Source organism: Crocuta crocuta, unplaced genomic scaffold (assembly GCF_008692635.1).
Source record: "Crocuta crocuta isolate KB4526 unplaced genomic scaffold, BGI_CrCroc_1.0 scaffold2043, whole genome shotgun sequence".
Taxonomy (NCBI): Eukaryota; Metazoa; Chordata; class Mammalia; order Carnivora; family Hyaenidae; genus Crocuta; species Crocuta crocuta.
In genome coordinates this window covers 1-17,984 of record NW_027531930.1, presented here as the reverse complement: position 1 = coordinate 17,984, position 17,984 = coordinate 1, and the positions used below count along the sequence as shown (strand labels likewise).

General features: G+C 34.8%; 1 protein-coding gene across 1 annotated transcript; it reads left to right on the top strand.

The window, feature by feature from the left end:
- Window positions 1-579: 579 nt before the first annotated feature.
- On the top strand, window positions 580-17,981 carry LOC144240649 (complement factor H-like; the record flags this gene model as incomplete). The annotated part of the gene is made up of 8 exons (XM_077775018.1): window positions 580-762; window positions 2,547-2,720; window positions 5,710-5,886; window positions 6,909-7,091; window positions 7,198-7,380; window positions 9,546-9,716; window positions 17,253-17,435; window positions 17,910-17,981. Coding segments are annotated over 8 exons (1,326 nt in total), but the record flags the coding sequence as incomplete, so codon positions are not given.
- Between the last annotated feature and the right edge of the window lie 3 nt (window positions 17,982-17,984).

Genomic DNA, 17,984 nt, shown 5'->3' with positions numbered 1-17,984 from the left:
ATCCCGAGTCGGCAAAATTTAAAACAAGTGCCTGAAGGGGCGCCTATGCGGCTCAGTGGGTTAAGCGTCTGACTTCAGCTCCGGTCATGATCTCACGGCTCCTGGGTTGGAGCCCCTCGTCGGACTCTGTGCTGACAACTAGCTCAGAGCCTTGATCCTGTTTCAGATTCTGTGTCTCTGTCTCTCTCTGACCCTCCCCTGCTCATGCTCTCTCTCTCCCTCTCTCTCTCTCAGAAGTAAATAAAACATTAAAAAATTAAATTAAATTAAATTAAAAAACCCAAGTGCCTGGAGCTCTGACATGCTGTAGAACTCAGGATCCATTAGACAAATGAATTCCTACATATTTCCTAGAAGGGGTTCTGAGTATTCTAAATCGTACTTTATTCCACAAAAAATTTAATAAACTATCTTGCTTTAATATCTTTGTAGTTTATTTTTGTTGTCATAAAAATTTGAATGATTTGATTTTTCCAGGCTTTCATTTATAAATGACTCCTCATTTTCATATTGCTATATTGAATCTATAAAAATATTTATGTATATGTTTATCTTTTCTTTGTACTTTCTGCCTTTCAGAAATCTGTTCAAAATCAGAGATAACAATTGAAAATGGATTTTTTTCTGAATATGAACAAACATATTCCATAAACACAGAAACACAGTATCAGTGTAAACAAGGATATGTAACACCAGATGGTAAACCTTCAGGAACAATTACATGTCTGAAAAGTGGATGGTCACCTCAACCCACATGTATTAGTGAGTAATTTATCATGTCCCTAGTCATTATCCTGATGACCGTAGAACAAAAGTTTACTCTAAGTTAATTCTTTTCTGGGGGTGGGGCTTACATGGTTCCCATTTGAAAAAATAAATGAAAACAGATGTAATTTTTTGCCTCTTAAGAGTAATCACTTACAGGTTAATACCAGCACATCTTTCAGTTTACATTATTTTCCACTTTAAAACATCCTGTAATTTGGAAACTGGTTAGGGAGCCTTATGTGTAGTCTCCTGAAAACTCATTTATTTGTGGCTGACACCTTTATGCCTATTGTTCCTGGTTTTTGGTGATCAGACCTTGATAGTAGAATCTTTGTTGCTAGACATACAAATTATGTTTGTAAGTGAAGATCTGAGTCCATAGTGCAGAATTCTAATTTAACCTGTAGAATTTTTAAGTTTGACAATTGAAGGTAAGTTCATTTTTAAAACATCTCCCTTAGAAAATCTTCATAAACCTCTAGTTAGTAGAGACAGAAATGCTTCTAGATAGCACCAAATACAGCTGTGTGGACATATTTTCCTGTCCCTAAAGTTTACGAAGATTCTCTAAGAACAATTTCCTCAGTTTATCTTATACTCCAAAGCTACATAGTGATACTTTTGAACTGATGACCATATCCACTTTAAGTGAAATAGATATTTGAATATCCATTTCTACTGTTTGCATTTACTTATTTTACTTTATTTCTTTAAAAAAGTTTTTGAAACACATTATTTTTGAGAGAGAGAGAGAGAGAGAGCACAGGTGGGGGAGGGACAGAGAGAGAGGGAGACACAGAATCTGAAGCAGGCTCCAGGCTCTGAGCCGTCAGGAAAGAGCCCGATGTGGGGCTCCAACCCATGAACCATGAGATTGTGACCTGAGCAGAAGTCGGAGCTTAACCGACTAAGCCACCCAGGTGCCCCTCCTTATTTTATTTTCAATTTCCATGCTCATTATGAGCACTAGCCACAGAAAAAATTGATAAAAGTGGCTCCCCTATCAAAGTCATTTGATACTAAATCCTATTCTGTCTCCCTCTCTCTTTCTCTCTGTCTGTTTTCACTGGTCTAGTTTTGCTTTAAGGTAACTGGCTACGTAACAAAGTATAAAAATTGAGATGAATTGCTTAAATCTTTATTAACATACTATTAGCAAAATTTAAAACTTTTAACACCTTACTTTTTATAACTATAAAAAATAGTTATCTCTCCATTCAATCTTGGTGAGTTTAAAAAAATATAAGGCCATTATGAAAATATTTGAGGAAGTAAATCAGCATGTGAGCTTTAGAAATTATTATGTTTTAAAGTAGAGTCTTAGAGAATGTTTAAAAACTTACTTGCAGTTTTGATAACGAATCCTATTCAACTAATCCATTTTTGTCTGGCATTTTGTCACATTCTTAATGAGTCTGACATCTTAGTTCACAAAACCCTATTGTGCTCCTACAAAAAGTATGACACATCTGTTACAGCCTATTTTAGTACAAGAATGGCATGAACATATAAGCATAAACGATTGAGAAAAGTGTTCTTAGAAAAAATTTTTCAGACTATTAAGCAATAAGGAAAATGAAATGTAAAAACATTTTTTCATTTTGAGTAATTTTCAAGAAAATGATGTATCACGGGTATTCTTAGATTATTTTAGTATGATACTGAATTTAGTAGCACAAGCTAACTGATCAAGCTTTTCCACCCTTTTGAGATGGGATTAATTACGTCACCCATTAAATAATATTAGAAATGGAATCTTCAATTCTGTTATGCATTAGAATCTTGTGACCAGCCAGTATTTGAGAATGCCAAGGCCAAAAGCAATGGCACATGGTTTAAACTCAATGACAAGCTGGACTATGAATGCGACGATGGATACGAAAGCCAAGATGGGCGTGGAGGTTCAATAGTGTGTGGTAATGATGGTTGGTCTCATAAACCAATATGTTATGGTAAGTGCCATTTTTCCAGGTATTTTTTTTCAAATCTTTTTTCTCAAAAAGATTAACGATAGAACTCCCTTTATGACCCAGGAATAGCACTGCTAGGAATTTACCCAAGGGATACAGGAGTGCTGATGGATAGGGCACATGTACCCCAATGTTCATAGCAGCACTTTCAACAATAGCCAAATCATGGACACAGCCTAAATGTCCATCAACTGATGAATGGATCAAGAAGATGGGGTTCATCTGTACAATGGAATACTACATGGCAATGAGAAAGAATGAAATCTGGCCATTTGTAGCAACACGGATGAAACTTGAGGTTGTATCCTAAGCTAAGTAAGTCAGACAGAGAAGGACAGTTACCATATGTTTTCACTCATATGTGGAACAGGAGAAACTTAACAGAAGACCATAGGTGAGGAGAAGGGGAAAAAGTAGTTAAGGAGAGGGAGGTAGACAAACCATAGGAGATTCTTAAATACTGAGAACAAACAGGGTTGATGAATGGTGGGGAAGAGGGGAAAATGCGTGATGGGCATGGAGGAGAGCAGTTGTTGGGATGAGCACTGGGTGTTATATGGAAACCAACTTTACAATAAACTATAAAAAAATAATTTAAAAAATAAAATAAAATAAGGGTGTCGATTTCTGATTCAGTGTAAACTTGGAGAAGAGGGTATTTGAAAGCCCAAAGACAATAATCTCTATTTATCACAGTTCATTAGTGTTTCCTATGGGCCATATACATGATAGATTTGTAAACAAAGTTTAACTGTGTTTGTTATTCTAAATGCAGGCTTTCATAGTATTTAACACTGGCTTCTTCCAGTGTGTGGTATAAGAAAAGCAAAATTATAGTTTCTTACAATTTCCTCAGCTATTTTGCTCCTGAGTTTCTGCTTTTATACCTTCTGCCTTGAGTGTTAATTTCTGCAGGCCCTGAGTGAAGCTCTTTATTTTCTGACTTGGACAAGTTCTGTGGACTATTCTATGAATCTCTTTCAAGTTTGCTAATCCACTATTTTCCAGCATTAAGAGTAGGACTTAATCTGTGGAAAACTTGAGTGGTTATAGAGTGTTCCATGTACAGGGAACACTATGTGCAAAACTTTGATAACAGAACAATATTTGAGAAAAATCAGGGTAAGCAGATTCTACTCCAGATGTGCGAGAATTTTATGAACTAAGCCTGGATATGAGATTACTCAGGTTATTTTCCAGGCATATCAGCAGTTAGATTACTTTTATGATTGATAAAAAGCCATAAAGGAATCTTAAGGAATGAAATGATAGAATTTTATTTAGTTTTTTGAAAAGTTTTTCCCCCATAATCTGTGATTGTGGTGGGCAAGAGACGATTCAGGAGTTTAAGCATGAATAAGTATTAGAACTGGGATAGATGATGGCTGATGTGATACAAAGCAGAACGCATTCAAAATCTGTTCTGTTGGTGGAAAACACAAATTATATTGCTAAATATTTTATGTAAGAAAGAGTAATAATCAAAGGACTCACTGGCTTGTTTTAAATTTTTTTTCATAGCAAGCAGGTAAATGGCAGTGCATTTTGGTAAGGTGGTGCTGACAGAAGGGAGAGCCCTTTGGGAGGAACATCCCAACTGTTGATTTGAGCACATTATGGTTGAGCTGCCCGTGGACAATCAAAACTGGATGTGTAAACTACAGAGTTGATATGTGGGTTAGCCAGGAGATACATATCGGGAATTGTCACCGCAGAAACGTGGATATGAAATTGGAAAAGAATACAGAATCCAAAGAGAAGAGAGCTAAAGACCAAGCCATGAAGCATCCCAACGTTTAGGTGTCAGGTAGAAGAGGAATAGACGGCAGAGTAGATAGCAAAATAGAGGACCCAGAGAATTGGGAGAAGAAAACATTTTGGAATGAATGTTCTCCTAGATGTGGAGAGAAGTAAATGACTGAAGGATGAGGAAGTATAAGTGAGTCCAGTGAAGTCAGCATGGTCAGGTTCTAGCAAATGCCAATTCCCTCAGCTGGCTAAACATGTATCTTAGGGCAACAGCCAAGCTTACTTGCAGCTTCATTCACTCTTCCTCATCTGTAAAATGTCTTCATATTCACTAAGGCTCTAGATTTTAAAGGACTGTTTTTTTGTTTTTAGTATAATTATAATACTTAAATTCCAGCTTAATTTTATAAATTAATTAGTAAGATAGGTGGATTCCAAACCAAAAAAAGGAATTTTTTTACATAGGAATGTAGCATATTTTTATTTAGGAATGTCACAAATGTCACAAACTTGCCAAATGTGAAGGGATAATTTTACGCATTCTTAAATTGAATCAGAATAATCAACAATTTATTAATAGATAGTATAAAGTATAGGTTTAATAACAATAGATAATTGTACATTATATAAGTATTCAAGACACCTAGACTATGTCTAGCTATTTGGCCTTGAACATGGTTATTTATTTTGTTTCATTTTTCAGGTTGATTTCTTTAATAATGCAATATAAAATATAATAATATAATAAAATATAAACTAAGCTATTTTAATAGTTTCTTAGACACTATTAGAAATGTCTCTTGTGTGTTCTGGTTCTCCAAATATATTTACATCAAACATAATACCAATTCTTATTTGAGTGCAATTTTAAAATTGTAGCATCAGGGTTTTTTTTTTTTAATGTGAGAGAATACTTTTCTGTTCTGGGAGTGTACAATAATAAAATATTTATTTTATAAATGTCAGTTATAAAATCCGATCTAGTATAATCAAGTTGAGCCTACAAATACATTTTCAGAATACGCTTTTCGTTCTTCAATGCCTTAATATTTCTCAGGGTCCTCGATGAATATAGAAGGCGTATAAAACCTAAAATGTAAAATTTTCTGTTGCTCCTCAGTATAAGGAGTATCCAGCACCTCATTATTATAAGACACATATAAAATTTACTTTGGCAAGATTAATGATATATTCTCACTAAATTATTCGAACTTCTTTATAGAAATAGAATGCAAGATTCCTGAAATAGAAAATACCTTAAATGCTCAGCCGAAAAAAGACAAATATAAAGTCGGCGATGTGTTGAAATTCTTCTGCACACAAAGACTCAAAAGAGTTGGACCCGATTCAGTTCAGTGTTATGACTTTGGATGGTCCCCTAGTCTTCCAACATGTAAAGGTGAATATTTATCTTCCAGTTGCTAAAACAAGAAATAGGATTTTTGATATCAAGGTTCCTGTTTTTGTTTTTGTTTTTCACTCTTCATCTTCTGTTGGCTTCAAGTGTGGGTGTCTGTATCTAATGCATTAAGCCAGGACATGTGTTGGGTAATAGATGTCTCAGATTTTCTTATTTAAGTAATTAATCTCCACTTGTTTCTTAAAATATGCAGTGGTAGTATCCAAGGATTCACGTACAATGCCTTACACATTTGTTACTTTTCCTTTTGACTACAATTCCACTGTTACTATTGGGCACTTTGTACGGCATGGGCCTTACCTCAACTTTCATCGGGTGTCTAAACAATATTCAAGAAATTTATAGTTAATTCACTCAATCCAATCACATGTATGGCTTAATCAAAGTTAAAATATGTTGATAAAATGCTAGCCTCAAATGATGGCATCTTTTTCAAACAGTTTTGGTAAAATGTTTCCCTGGTATATGAATCTTGTTACATTTAAATGAGCATATTTATTCATTGGTTTGCATACATCTTTAGACTATCTAGATTATTAAACATGTGTTCTGGATTTAAATATACTTCCAATATGCTAGTTCAGTGTAAGAAATAGAACTGGGTTGGGGTGCCTGGTTGGCTCAGTCGGTCGAACATCTCACTCTTGACTTCTGCTCAGGTCGTGATCCCTGGGTCATGGGATTGAACCCCATGTTTGGTTCCATGCTGAACCTAGAGCCTGCTTAAGATTCTCTCTCTCTCTCTCTCTCTCTCTCCACTCCTCTGCCCCTCTCCCACACTCATCCTCTCTCTCTCAGTCTAAAATAAAAATTTTGATAAAAGAACTGGGAAACATGTTTCTGGTATGAGCACCATTTGGTTTTCATTGTTTAAGAAGGCTACAATAAATTATATTATAAATTATATAACTAATTAAAGAAAAAAATCTCTCCATTTTTCTACTTTTTTAAGTTGCAACATAGATCTTTTGGCCACTATTTACACACTATTTCTCCTGTAGAACAAACAAAACGGTGTTCTCCACCTCCTCAACTCCTTAACGGGAAAGTTAACGAAAAACAGAAAGAAAACTATGAACACAATGATTTGGTGGAATATGTGTGTAATCCTAGATTCTTGATGAAGGGTTTTAATAAAATTCAGTGTGTTGATGGACAATGGACAGACTTGCCGATTTGTATTGGTAATGTATAAAAATAATAATATTTAAAATAAAGCAACCTTTTGTATTTATAGAAGCATGCAAATAGTATTTTATAAATAAGCATATTTTTCGAAACTTTTCACAGAGGTGGAGAGTACATGTGGAGAGATACCTGAACTTGAATATGGGTACGCTGTTGAGACTTCTGACCCTCCCTATCACCATGGAGATTCAGTGGAGTTCAGTTGCAGAGAAGAATTCACAATGATTGGAAAAAAATCAATTACATGTATAAGTGGACTATGGACCCAACTTCCTCAGTGCATTGGTGAGAAGACACTTCTCAAATAGACAGTCGATGAAATGTCATGTTTTTATTGTAAACACGATATTTGCAAACATAATTTTGAAATTTAGATATATGCTTGATAAAAATCAGGTTTTAAATTATAATGCTTACATTCTACAAAGGAAAAATATAAACTAGCAAGAGTTTTATCACCCTTTCTATCCCTAATATTAACATTGTTTTTAAGTGTGAAGCCTAAATTTTACTTGCAGTTTTTCATATGATTTAAATCTGAGTGTTAACGGCCAGGAAAATAGAACCATATCTGCATAGATGTCATTTTTGTTTTATGTGGCACTCTTGTTTTCAGGCCCTGGAAAACAGATAAAGATAAGAAAACACCCACTTGCTACATCCCTATAGGAATCTTGCCTCTCTCAAAGCTTCTAAGGATTTCTCAGGCTGTTTCAAATGCAGCAACAAGAAATTAATATGCCAAAGGGTGGGTGAGCTGCAGACCCTCTCTGTTAGGAGTAAAAGTCAGTCAAAGGAAGCAGTCAGGGCGGGGCCAGGAAACAAGCCTGATTGATGGACTTCATTTCACTTTGGATGAGCAAGTCTTGGATGACTGACTNCTCTCTGTCTCCACTCCTCTGCCCCTCTCCCACACTCATCCTCTCTCTCTCAGTCTAAAATAAAAATTTTGGTAAAAGAACTGGGAAACATGTTTCTAGCATGAGCATCATTTGGTTTTCATGGTTTAATAAGGCTACAATAAATTATATTATAAATTATATAATTAATTAAAGAAAAAATCTCTCCATTTTTCTACTTTTTTAAGTTGCAAAATAGACCATTTGACCACTATTTACACACTATTTCTCCTGTAGAACAAACAAAACAGTGTTCTTCACCTCCTCAACTCCTTAACGGGAAAGTTAACGAAACGCAGAAAGAAAACTATGAACACAATGATTTGGTGGAATATGTGTGTAATCCTAGATTCTTGATGAAGGGTTTTAATAAAATTCAGTGTGTTGATGGACAATGGACAGACTTGCCGATTTGTATTGGTAATGTATAAAAATAATAATATTTAAAATAAAGCAACCTTTTGTATTTATAGAAGCATGCAAATAGTATTTTATAAATAAGCATATTTTTCGAAACTTTTCACAGAGGTGGAGAGTACATGTGGAGAGATACCTGAACTTGAATATGGGTACGCTGTTGAGACTTCTGACCCTCCCTATCACCATGGAGATTCAGTGGAGTTCAGTTGCAGAGAAGAATTCACAATGATTGGAAAAAAATCAATTACATGTATAAGTGGACTATGGACCCAACTTCCTCAGTGCATTGGTGAGAAGACACTTCTCAAATAGACAGTCGATGAAATGTCATGTTTTTATTGTAAACACGATATTTGCAAACATAATTTTGAAATTTAGATATATGCTTGATAAAAATCAGGTTTTAAATTATAATGCTTACNCATCAACTGATATTTTATCAAATCCACAAAGTACTTCAATCTTCAGTGAATTTTTGAAGGATGTAGTTGTATAAAAAGTTGTTATATTAGAGGCAATAAAATTTACTCTTATAATATTATTGAATTATAGGTAGACCTGGTCTATAAAATAGCTTTTCAAAGATTGTACAAGTATATACATCAAACAAGGTGTGACTTGAAGCACCTGATTTCTTAGTCCAAGTATTTGTCCCATTTTAGAGATATTGCAAAAGATCTACTGAAGTACTCACATTTTACATAATACATCTTAGATGTATTTATTAAATTACTATCAGTAAAAAAACATTTTTTTGAAAAATATATTTAAACTAGCAACTTCATATATTCTAATTCCTCAGATAAACAGGAGACCAAATTTAATCCGGTGATGACTCTTCAGTATATAGATCATCCAAAAACGTGAGCCACTTCTGCTTTTCTAATCCCCAAAGTGCAGAATATATTTATGACAGACATTTTCTCTGAAATTTCAAAGAACGGACATGGGAATTAAGTTCAGACATAATAAATAGCCCATCACGTGCAATATGATCAGGAATAACTTGGTTGTGGGTTTTATGGGCCTAAGTTCTAATTTTGTTATAGTATGGAGTGTAAGCTATTTTTTTCCTTTAGTTGCTTTGATTCTTACAATTAGTCTTTTCAAGGCAATATTTTAATTTTCTAGCAACGAATGAACTTGAGAAGTGTAAATTCAACTTACCTCTACATGAGACAAATCCATATGAGATCGAATTTGATCATAATGAGAACGTAAGTTACAGATGCAAAGGAAAATTAGAACAGAAACACTCAACATGCATAAATGGAAGATGGGATCCTAAACTAAGCTGCACAGGTAAGCTCTTGTTTATAGTATTTTCAAAATAATATTCTATTTCTTCCTAAGTTGCTAAAGCAGTATTTTGGCATCTTTTTAATACATTTAGCAATTTATTTTTACAAATAACTTTTAAGCTGGAAGGGAATTTAGAAAGTAACAAAACATCATTTCTAAATGTTAATTGCATCAGTGCTTTGTCAGCTATCCAACAAACCACCCAGAAACTTGATGGCCATAAATTAACATCTGATCAGGTATCCTTAAGAATTAGTGGTTTGGTTTCCCGTGAGGCTGAGGAGAGCACAAAGATGGCATCCCCCTGGGCCACATTCCCTGAGAGCACTTCAGTGGCCTCCAGATATGAGGCAAATCTGAAGTCCGCACCTCAAGCTAACATTCTAAGACAAATAACTAGGCCTTTTCCCCAGAAAGCCGGAGCGTGTGTTTCAGGCTGCTGTGTAGGGCCCTGGAGGTAGTGGCCCACCAAGAGTTCTGTCTCTGAATCTTCCAGGCCTGCAGGCCCCAGAAATGCAAGTCCTTCTGGCCACTAGAGCCTGGGGGTCAAGGAGTGTCCCCTCTGTGGACTGAGCCTGCTGGCCGACTTTAAGGAGGCAGGAGAATGCGGGGCTGGGGCACGCTCACCGGCATTGATGAAGCCACAGGAGAGCACTGGGCCGGACTGCGCCCACCGCTGCCATCAAGGTAGAGGGAACATGTGGAAATGGCCCCTGCCAGCACCCCCATCCCGGAGAGAGTCCCAACAGACGCCTGCCCCTCAAGCAGATGCTTTAAGATGAGCAAATGAATCTCCTCCTCATATGTCTAGGTGTTTCTCAGACTGTTCTTTCGCATAGGGCCCCTGGGGGTAGTGAGTCTGGGTGCAAGCTCTTTGAGAAAAGTATCCCGTTTGATGCCTGGGTGGCTCAGTCTGTTAATCATCTGACTTCAGCCCAGGTCAGGATCTCACAGTTTGTGGGTTTGAGCCCCTGTTTGTTGAGCTCTGTGCAAGCAGCTTGGAGGCTGGAGCCTGCTTCAGATTCTGTGTCTCCCTCTCTCTCTGCCCCTCTCCCACCACACTCTCTCTGTAAAAAATAAATATTTTTCAACATTTTTTTAAGAAATGTATCTCAGTTCTCTACAGCCCTTTGGATCTTTGGGATGTGAGCCCTGTTGGTTTTCAAAGGCAGACATTTTGGGGGCTCATCTTCCTGTTTCCGTTCCCAGGGTTTGGGCTTTTAATGTGGGGAGCAAACCCCTTACTCCTCAGGGAGAAGTTCTGGATCAGTGAGACGCCTCCTGAATGTGTGCAGCCCTGCCAGGGGAGGGGGCTCGTTCCAGACTGTGCTCCTGACTCTCCTGCGCATGTCAGTGTGGCCCGCTTACTGTCTGTTGTGCAGGAGCGCTTCAGCTGGTTTTCAGGTCTTTCCACTGGATATTGTTGCCTGTGTACCTGTAGATTCAGTGTGTCTGTGGGAGGAGAAGAATTCGGGATCTTTTTATGCGTTTGCCCTTACACTTGGTTTGTGCATATTGATTTTATAGTCTGACACTCTACTAAGCTGTATTTTCCATTTAAGGTATTGTTTCGTTGATCTGTTGCAATTTTGTGTAAGCAATTATATCAATGCTACTCCAGGATTTTATTTTTACCAGTTTACTTTTTATTTTATCTCATTGTATTGGTTAGGACCTCCAGTAAACTGTTGAAAGGAAGTGATGAGAAGACACATTTTTGTCCTATTCCTGACCACAGAGAGTGGATATTGCACATTGTATTGCAATTATAATGTCAATTTAGGGTTTTTGTAGATGCCCTTTATCAGTTTAAGGAAACTATTCCCTCTATTCTTATTTAGCCGAGTGAGAAATTTTATGATCAACCCATGTTGGAGATTTGTAAATACATTTTAAGTATCTCTTGATAGGATAATATGGTTTTCTTAACTCTGTTAATATAGTGAATTATATATGTAACTTTTTAAATGTTGACCAAATCTCTCATTTCTGTGTTAACATTATTATATTTTCAAAACTCGATTTGCTGACATTGTTTTAAGAAGTTTTGTGTGAATGCTCAAGAGGATATTAATCTATACATGCTTTTTTAAAAATTTTTTTAAATTTCTTTTTTACAAATAATTTATTGTCAAGTTGGTTTCCATATAATACCCAGTGTTCATCCCCACAGGTGCCCTCCTCCATGCCATCTCCTCCCTCCCCCACACACACCCATCAGTCCTCAGTTAGTTCTCAGCATTCAAGAGTGTCTCATGGTTTGCCTCTCTCCCTCTCCCCCACTATTTTCCCCCTTCTTCTCCCCCATGGTCCTCTGTCCTTCAACAGATGAATGGATCATGAAGATGTGGTTTATCTATACGATGGAATACTACATGGCAATGAGAAACAATGAAATCTGGCCATGTGTAGCTACATGGATGGATCTTGAGGGTGTTATGCTGAGGGAAATAAGTCAGGCAGAGAAGGACAAATACCATATATTTGCATGTACAGGAGGATTAGGAGGAACATGCTTTTTCTTTTAATGCCTCTCCCAAGTTTTGTTATCAGTATTAGTGTGGCCTCATAACATAAACTGACAAATATATATATATATATAAATGCATATATAGACATAAATATAATTTCACTTATTATTTTATTATTTTTACCTTAAATGATAGATAGCATTTACATGCAAAGTCATCTGATATATAATTTGTTTTTGGAAGCTTTCTTTATGAAGAATTCAATTTCTTCAATAAGTAAAGAAATAATCTTTTTTTCTTATTTTCTTTTTTTAATGAAAGGAAGTTGTATTTTTCAAGAAGTCACTAATTTATCGAATTGGTGTTCAATTATTGCTAACATTCCCTGCATATTCTATTTTCTTTTAATTATATAGTTTTTTGCTGATATTACTTCTTTTGTTCTTAATATTGATACTTCTCTCTTTTATATTGATTATTCTTCCTGGAATTTTTTCTTCAATTTCATTAACATTTCCACATAACCAATTTTAACACTCGATTTTCTCCACTTACTCTCTCTTCTATTTTTTAGCCTTATTAACATTCACTTTTTTTTCTATTTGTGTTTCTCTATTGTCTCTCTTCTGTGGGCTTAACTGTTTTCTTTCTAATTCCTTTTATTTTAATTTTACTGTTTTTATTTCTTCAGGTAGAAAACTAAAACTTGGATTTACACCATCTTACTTTTTAAGGATTATCTTCATTTCCCTCTAAAGCAGTGTCAAAAATTTTATATACATTTCATTTTCATTGAATTCTATGAAATGTTTCCTAATGTTTCCTTGGGCCTTTCTTCTTTGACCCGTCATTGAAAATTTTGTTGCGTAATGTCCGAATATTTATTTTTTCCTAAATAACTTTATTCTATTTTATCAACTTTTTTGTGTATTGATTGTTATACAAAGAGCTGCAAAAAATACAAAATAATTTTTAAAATATAAAAATAAAGTAAAATAGAAGTAATAAAATAAAATGGAAAAAATAAAAACAAGCTTTTAAAAAAGCATAAACAGAGGATTTGCAGAAGGGAGATTTAGTTGCCAGACCAGCCTCTGGCAAAATATATCAAAATGAGGTACTAATTAAGATTATATGGACAAAAACGGTTACACAGCAAATATAGAAGAAAGTAAATCCTTGAGGATATATTGAAAAAATATGCCAAGATATTTAAAACAGAAATAAGAAAAAAAACCCTTTTGATTGAATATAAAATACTCCTACATCTATCTAAAGATGGAAGGAGAAACTATGACAGGGCACCTGGGTGGCTCAGTCGGTTTATTGCCTGACTTTGACCCAGGTCATGATCTCAGTTTGAGCCCTNAGAGCTGCAAAAAATACAAAATAATTTTTAAAATATAAAAATAAAGTAAAATAGAAGTAATAAAATAAAATGGAAAAAATAAAAACAAGCTTTTAAAAAAGCATAAACAGAGGATTTGCAGAAGGGAGATTTAGTTGCCAGACCAGCCTCTGGCAAAATATATCAAAATGAGGTACTAATTAAGATTATATGGACAAAAACGGTTACACAGCAAATATAGAAGAAAGTAAATCCTTGAGGATATATTGAAAAAATATGCCAAGATATTTAAAACAGAAATAAGAAAAAAAACCCTTTTGATTGAATATAAAATACTCCTACATCTATCTAAAGATGGAAGGAGAAACTATGACAGGGCACCTGGGTGGCTCAGTCGGTTTATTGCCTGACTTTGACCCAGGTCATGATCTCAGTTTGAGCCCTGCGTTGGGCCTGTGCTGACAGCTCATAGCTCTGAGCCTTGAGGCAGCTTGGGATTCTGTGTCTTCCTTTCTCTCTGCCCCTTCCCTGCTTTCACTCTGTCTCTCTCTCTCTAAATTAATAAACATTAAAGACATTTTTAAATTAAAAAAAAAAAGAAATAGAAAATGTGACAATATTATTCAGCATGAACAAATTATATTCACTCAACTATTTCTCTGAATTGAATACAAAATACCAGATAATTGAAAGGACTCACAAAGATTTCCCGGTGTACACTCACATAAGGTCTTTAGTCAAATAAACACATCGCAGGAGAAAGGAAAATCAAGGTATCATAGAGAGGTCCAAAAGCCTCCAGGTATAGTCATCCAGAATCTTCCCTCAGCTGAACAGGATATGCTTTGTCTTCAGATTATGAACCACCACAATACATGTGAGGTATCTCAGCTTTATGGGAGCTCAAACTCAAGTTTGCAAAGAAATCTTGTATACCTTGCTGGTCATAGAACTAAAGTCAGGCTAATCCATTAAACAAGGTGCATTTCATCAATCTGTATATGTCTAAACAGTGTCAGCAAGCTAGTAAACAGTCTCTCCAGAGAGTTTTGAACTTTAAGCAACACACTATAAATCACTAGTGACCATATCTAATTCATATCTTGGCCAGAAAACTGTATCAAATAATTGATCATTACTACATGCAATTCTTACTGTGGCTAATTATTTTCCATTCCACATCTTGTAAAGGTTTGCATCCAATCACAATACATTGGTTATGGATAGCTGTAAAATGTCAGTATTTATTTTGTGCCTGTTACTGAGTAGAAAATTCAGTTAGTACATAGCAATGGTTAGAAATCATTAAAATAAGTTTTACATAAATGAGGCAAGATTTATCACAGAAGGAATAAAAGGAAGATACTACCATTAAGTCCATGAGAATATAAACAATGTATGATATATTAAAGTTCTCTACAAGCTAAAGACTATAACATATTTAAACATAACATTATTACTTGATCATTTATGACACATTATTATCGGATTTTCTGTTTAGTTTTCTTTTTAGTATTTTCAACTTCTGGTCTTAATCAAGAAATCAAATTTTAATATTTCTAGAAGTACAAATGCAGTCATGCCCACCTCCACCTCAGATTCCCAATGCTCAGAATATGGCAACGACAATAAATTTTCGGGATGGAGNTTTTGCTGATATTACTTCTTTTGTTCTTAATATTGATACTTCTCTCTTTTATATTGATTATTCTTCCTGGAATTTTTTCTTCAATTTCATTAACATTTCCACATAACCAATTTTAACACTCGATTTTCTCCACTTACTCTCTCTTCTATTTTTTAGCCTTATTAACATTCACTTTTTTTTCTATTTGTGTTTCTCTATTGTCTCTCTTCTGTGGGCTTAACTGTTTTCTTTCTAATTCCTTTTATTTTAATTTTACTGTTTTTATTTCTTCAGGTAGAAAACTAAAACTTGGATTTACACCATCTTACTTTTTAAGGATTATCTTCATTTCCCTCTAAAGCAGTGTCAAAAATTTTATATACATTTCATTTTCATTGAATTCTATGAAATGTTTCCTAATGTTTCCTTGGGCCTTTCTTCTTTGACCCGTCATTGAAAATTTTGTTGCGTAATGTCCGAATATTTATTTTTTCCTAAATAACTTTATTCTATTTTATCAACTTTTTTGTGTATTGATTGTTATACAAAGAGCTGCAAAAAATACAAAATAATTTTTAAAATATAAAAATAAAGTAAAATAGAAGTAATAAAATAAAATGGAAAAAATAAAAACAAGCTTTTAAAAAAGCATAAACAGAGGATTTGCAGAAGGGAGATTTAGTTGCCAGACCAGCCTCTGGCAAAATATATCAAAATGAGGTACTAATTAAGATTATATGGACAAAAACGGTTACACAGCAAATATAGAAGAAAGTAAATCCTTGAGGATATATTGAAAAAATATGCCAAGATATTTAAAACAGAAATAAGAAAAAAAACCCTTTTGATTGAATATAAAATACTCCTACATCTATCTAAAGATGGAAGGAGAAACTATGACAGGGCACCTGGGTGGCTCAGTCGGTTTATTGCCTGACTTTGACCCAGGTCATGATCTCAGTTTGAGCCCTGCGTTGGGCCTGTGCTGACAGCTCATAGCTCTGAGCCTTGAGGCAGCTTGGGATTCTGTGTCTTCCTTTCTCTCTGCCCCTTCCCTGCTTTCACTCTGTCTCTCTCTCTCTAAATTAATAAACATTAAAGACATTTTTAAATTAAAAAAAAAAAGAAATAGAAAATGTGACAATATTATTCAGCATGAACAAATTATATTCACTCAACTATTTCTCTGAATTGAATACAAAATACCAGATAATTGAAAGGACTCACAAAGATTTCCCGGTGTACACTCACATAAGGTCTTTAGTCAAATAAACACATCGCAGGAGAAAGGAAAATCAAGGTATCATAGAGAGGTCCAAAAGCCTCCAGGTATAGTCATCCAGAATATTCCCTCAGCTGAACAGGATATGCTTTGTCTTCAGATTATGAACCACCACAATACATGTGAGGTATCTCAGCTTTATGGGAGCTCAAACTCAAGTTTGCAAAGAAATCTTGTATACCTTGCTGGTCATAGAACTAAAGTCAGGCTAATCCATTAAACAAGGTGCATTTCATCAATCTGTATATGTCTAAACAGTGTCAGCAAGCTAGTAAACAGTCTCTCCAGAGAGTTTTGAACTTTAAGCAACACACTATAAATCACTAGTGACCATATCTAATTCATATCTTGGCCAGAAAACTGTATCAAATAATTGATCATTACTACATGCAATTCTTACTGTGGCTAATTATTTTCCATTCCACATCTTGTAAAGGTTTGCATCCAATCACAATACATTGGTTATGGATAGCTGTAAAATGTCAGTATTTATTTTGTGCCTGTTACTGAGTAGAAAATTCAGTTAGTACATAGCAATGGTTAGAAATCATTAAAATAAGTTTTACATAAATGATGCAAGATTTATCACAGAAGGAATAAAAGGAAGATACTACCATTAAGTCCATGAGAATATAAACAATGTATGATATATTAAAGTTCTCTACAAGCTAAAGACTATAACATATTTAAACATAACATTATTACTTGATCATTTATGACACATTATTATCGGATTTTCTGTTTAGTTTTCTTTTTAGTATTTTCAACTTCTGGTCTTAATCAAGAAATCAAATTTTAATATTTCTAGAAGTACAAATGCAGTCATGCCCACCTCCACCTCAGATTCCCAATGCTCAGAATATGGCAACGACAATAAATTTTCGGGATGGAGAAAAGGTATCTGTTATCTGTCAAGACAATTATGTAATTCAGGATGCAGACGAACTCGTGTGCAAAGATGGAAGATGGCAGTCGATACCACACTGTGTTGGTCAGTAATGCATCACTTGCTTTATAACATTCTTTCAAATGAGGTGAATACCTCCCTGAGCTTTGTGTGGATGAACAAGATAAGGACCTTTCTCTATATCTATTTCACTTTATCTTGAAACAGTAAATTGCATTCTAAGTATACAAATCACTCAGTATTCTTTCACTTCTAGTGGAAAATGAACAGACAAATACTTTCGGTTACTGGTGTGAATACCATAGAAAACTTCTGCTTATGCCTATTTCACTCCTCATGATGAACAGGACAAGAATGAAGGGGCATAGAACAAACAGATACTAGCGTAGATTTGCTGGAGACATATAGGCTTGCAACTGTCAAGTGTTTTTCAGTTTTTCATAATTTAATTTGTTTGAATTATCCTTATTTTAAAGTCTCAAGAAGTATTTGATTGCATTTTTTAAAATTTAAACGTTGTATCCAAACTTGCCTTTTTGATCTCTGGCCCCTATTCAGAAAAAAACCCATGTTCTCAACCACCTCAGATAGAACATGGAACCATCAAATCATCTAAATTTTCAGAAGAAATGG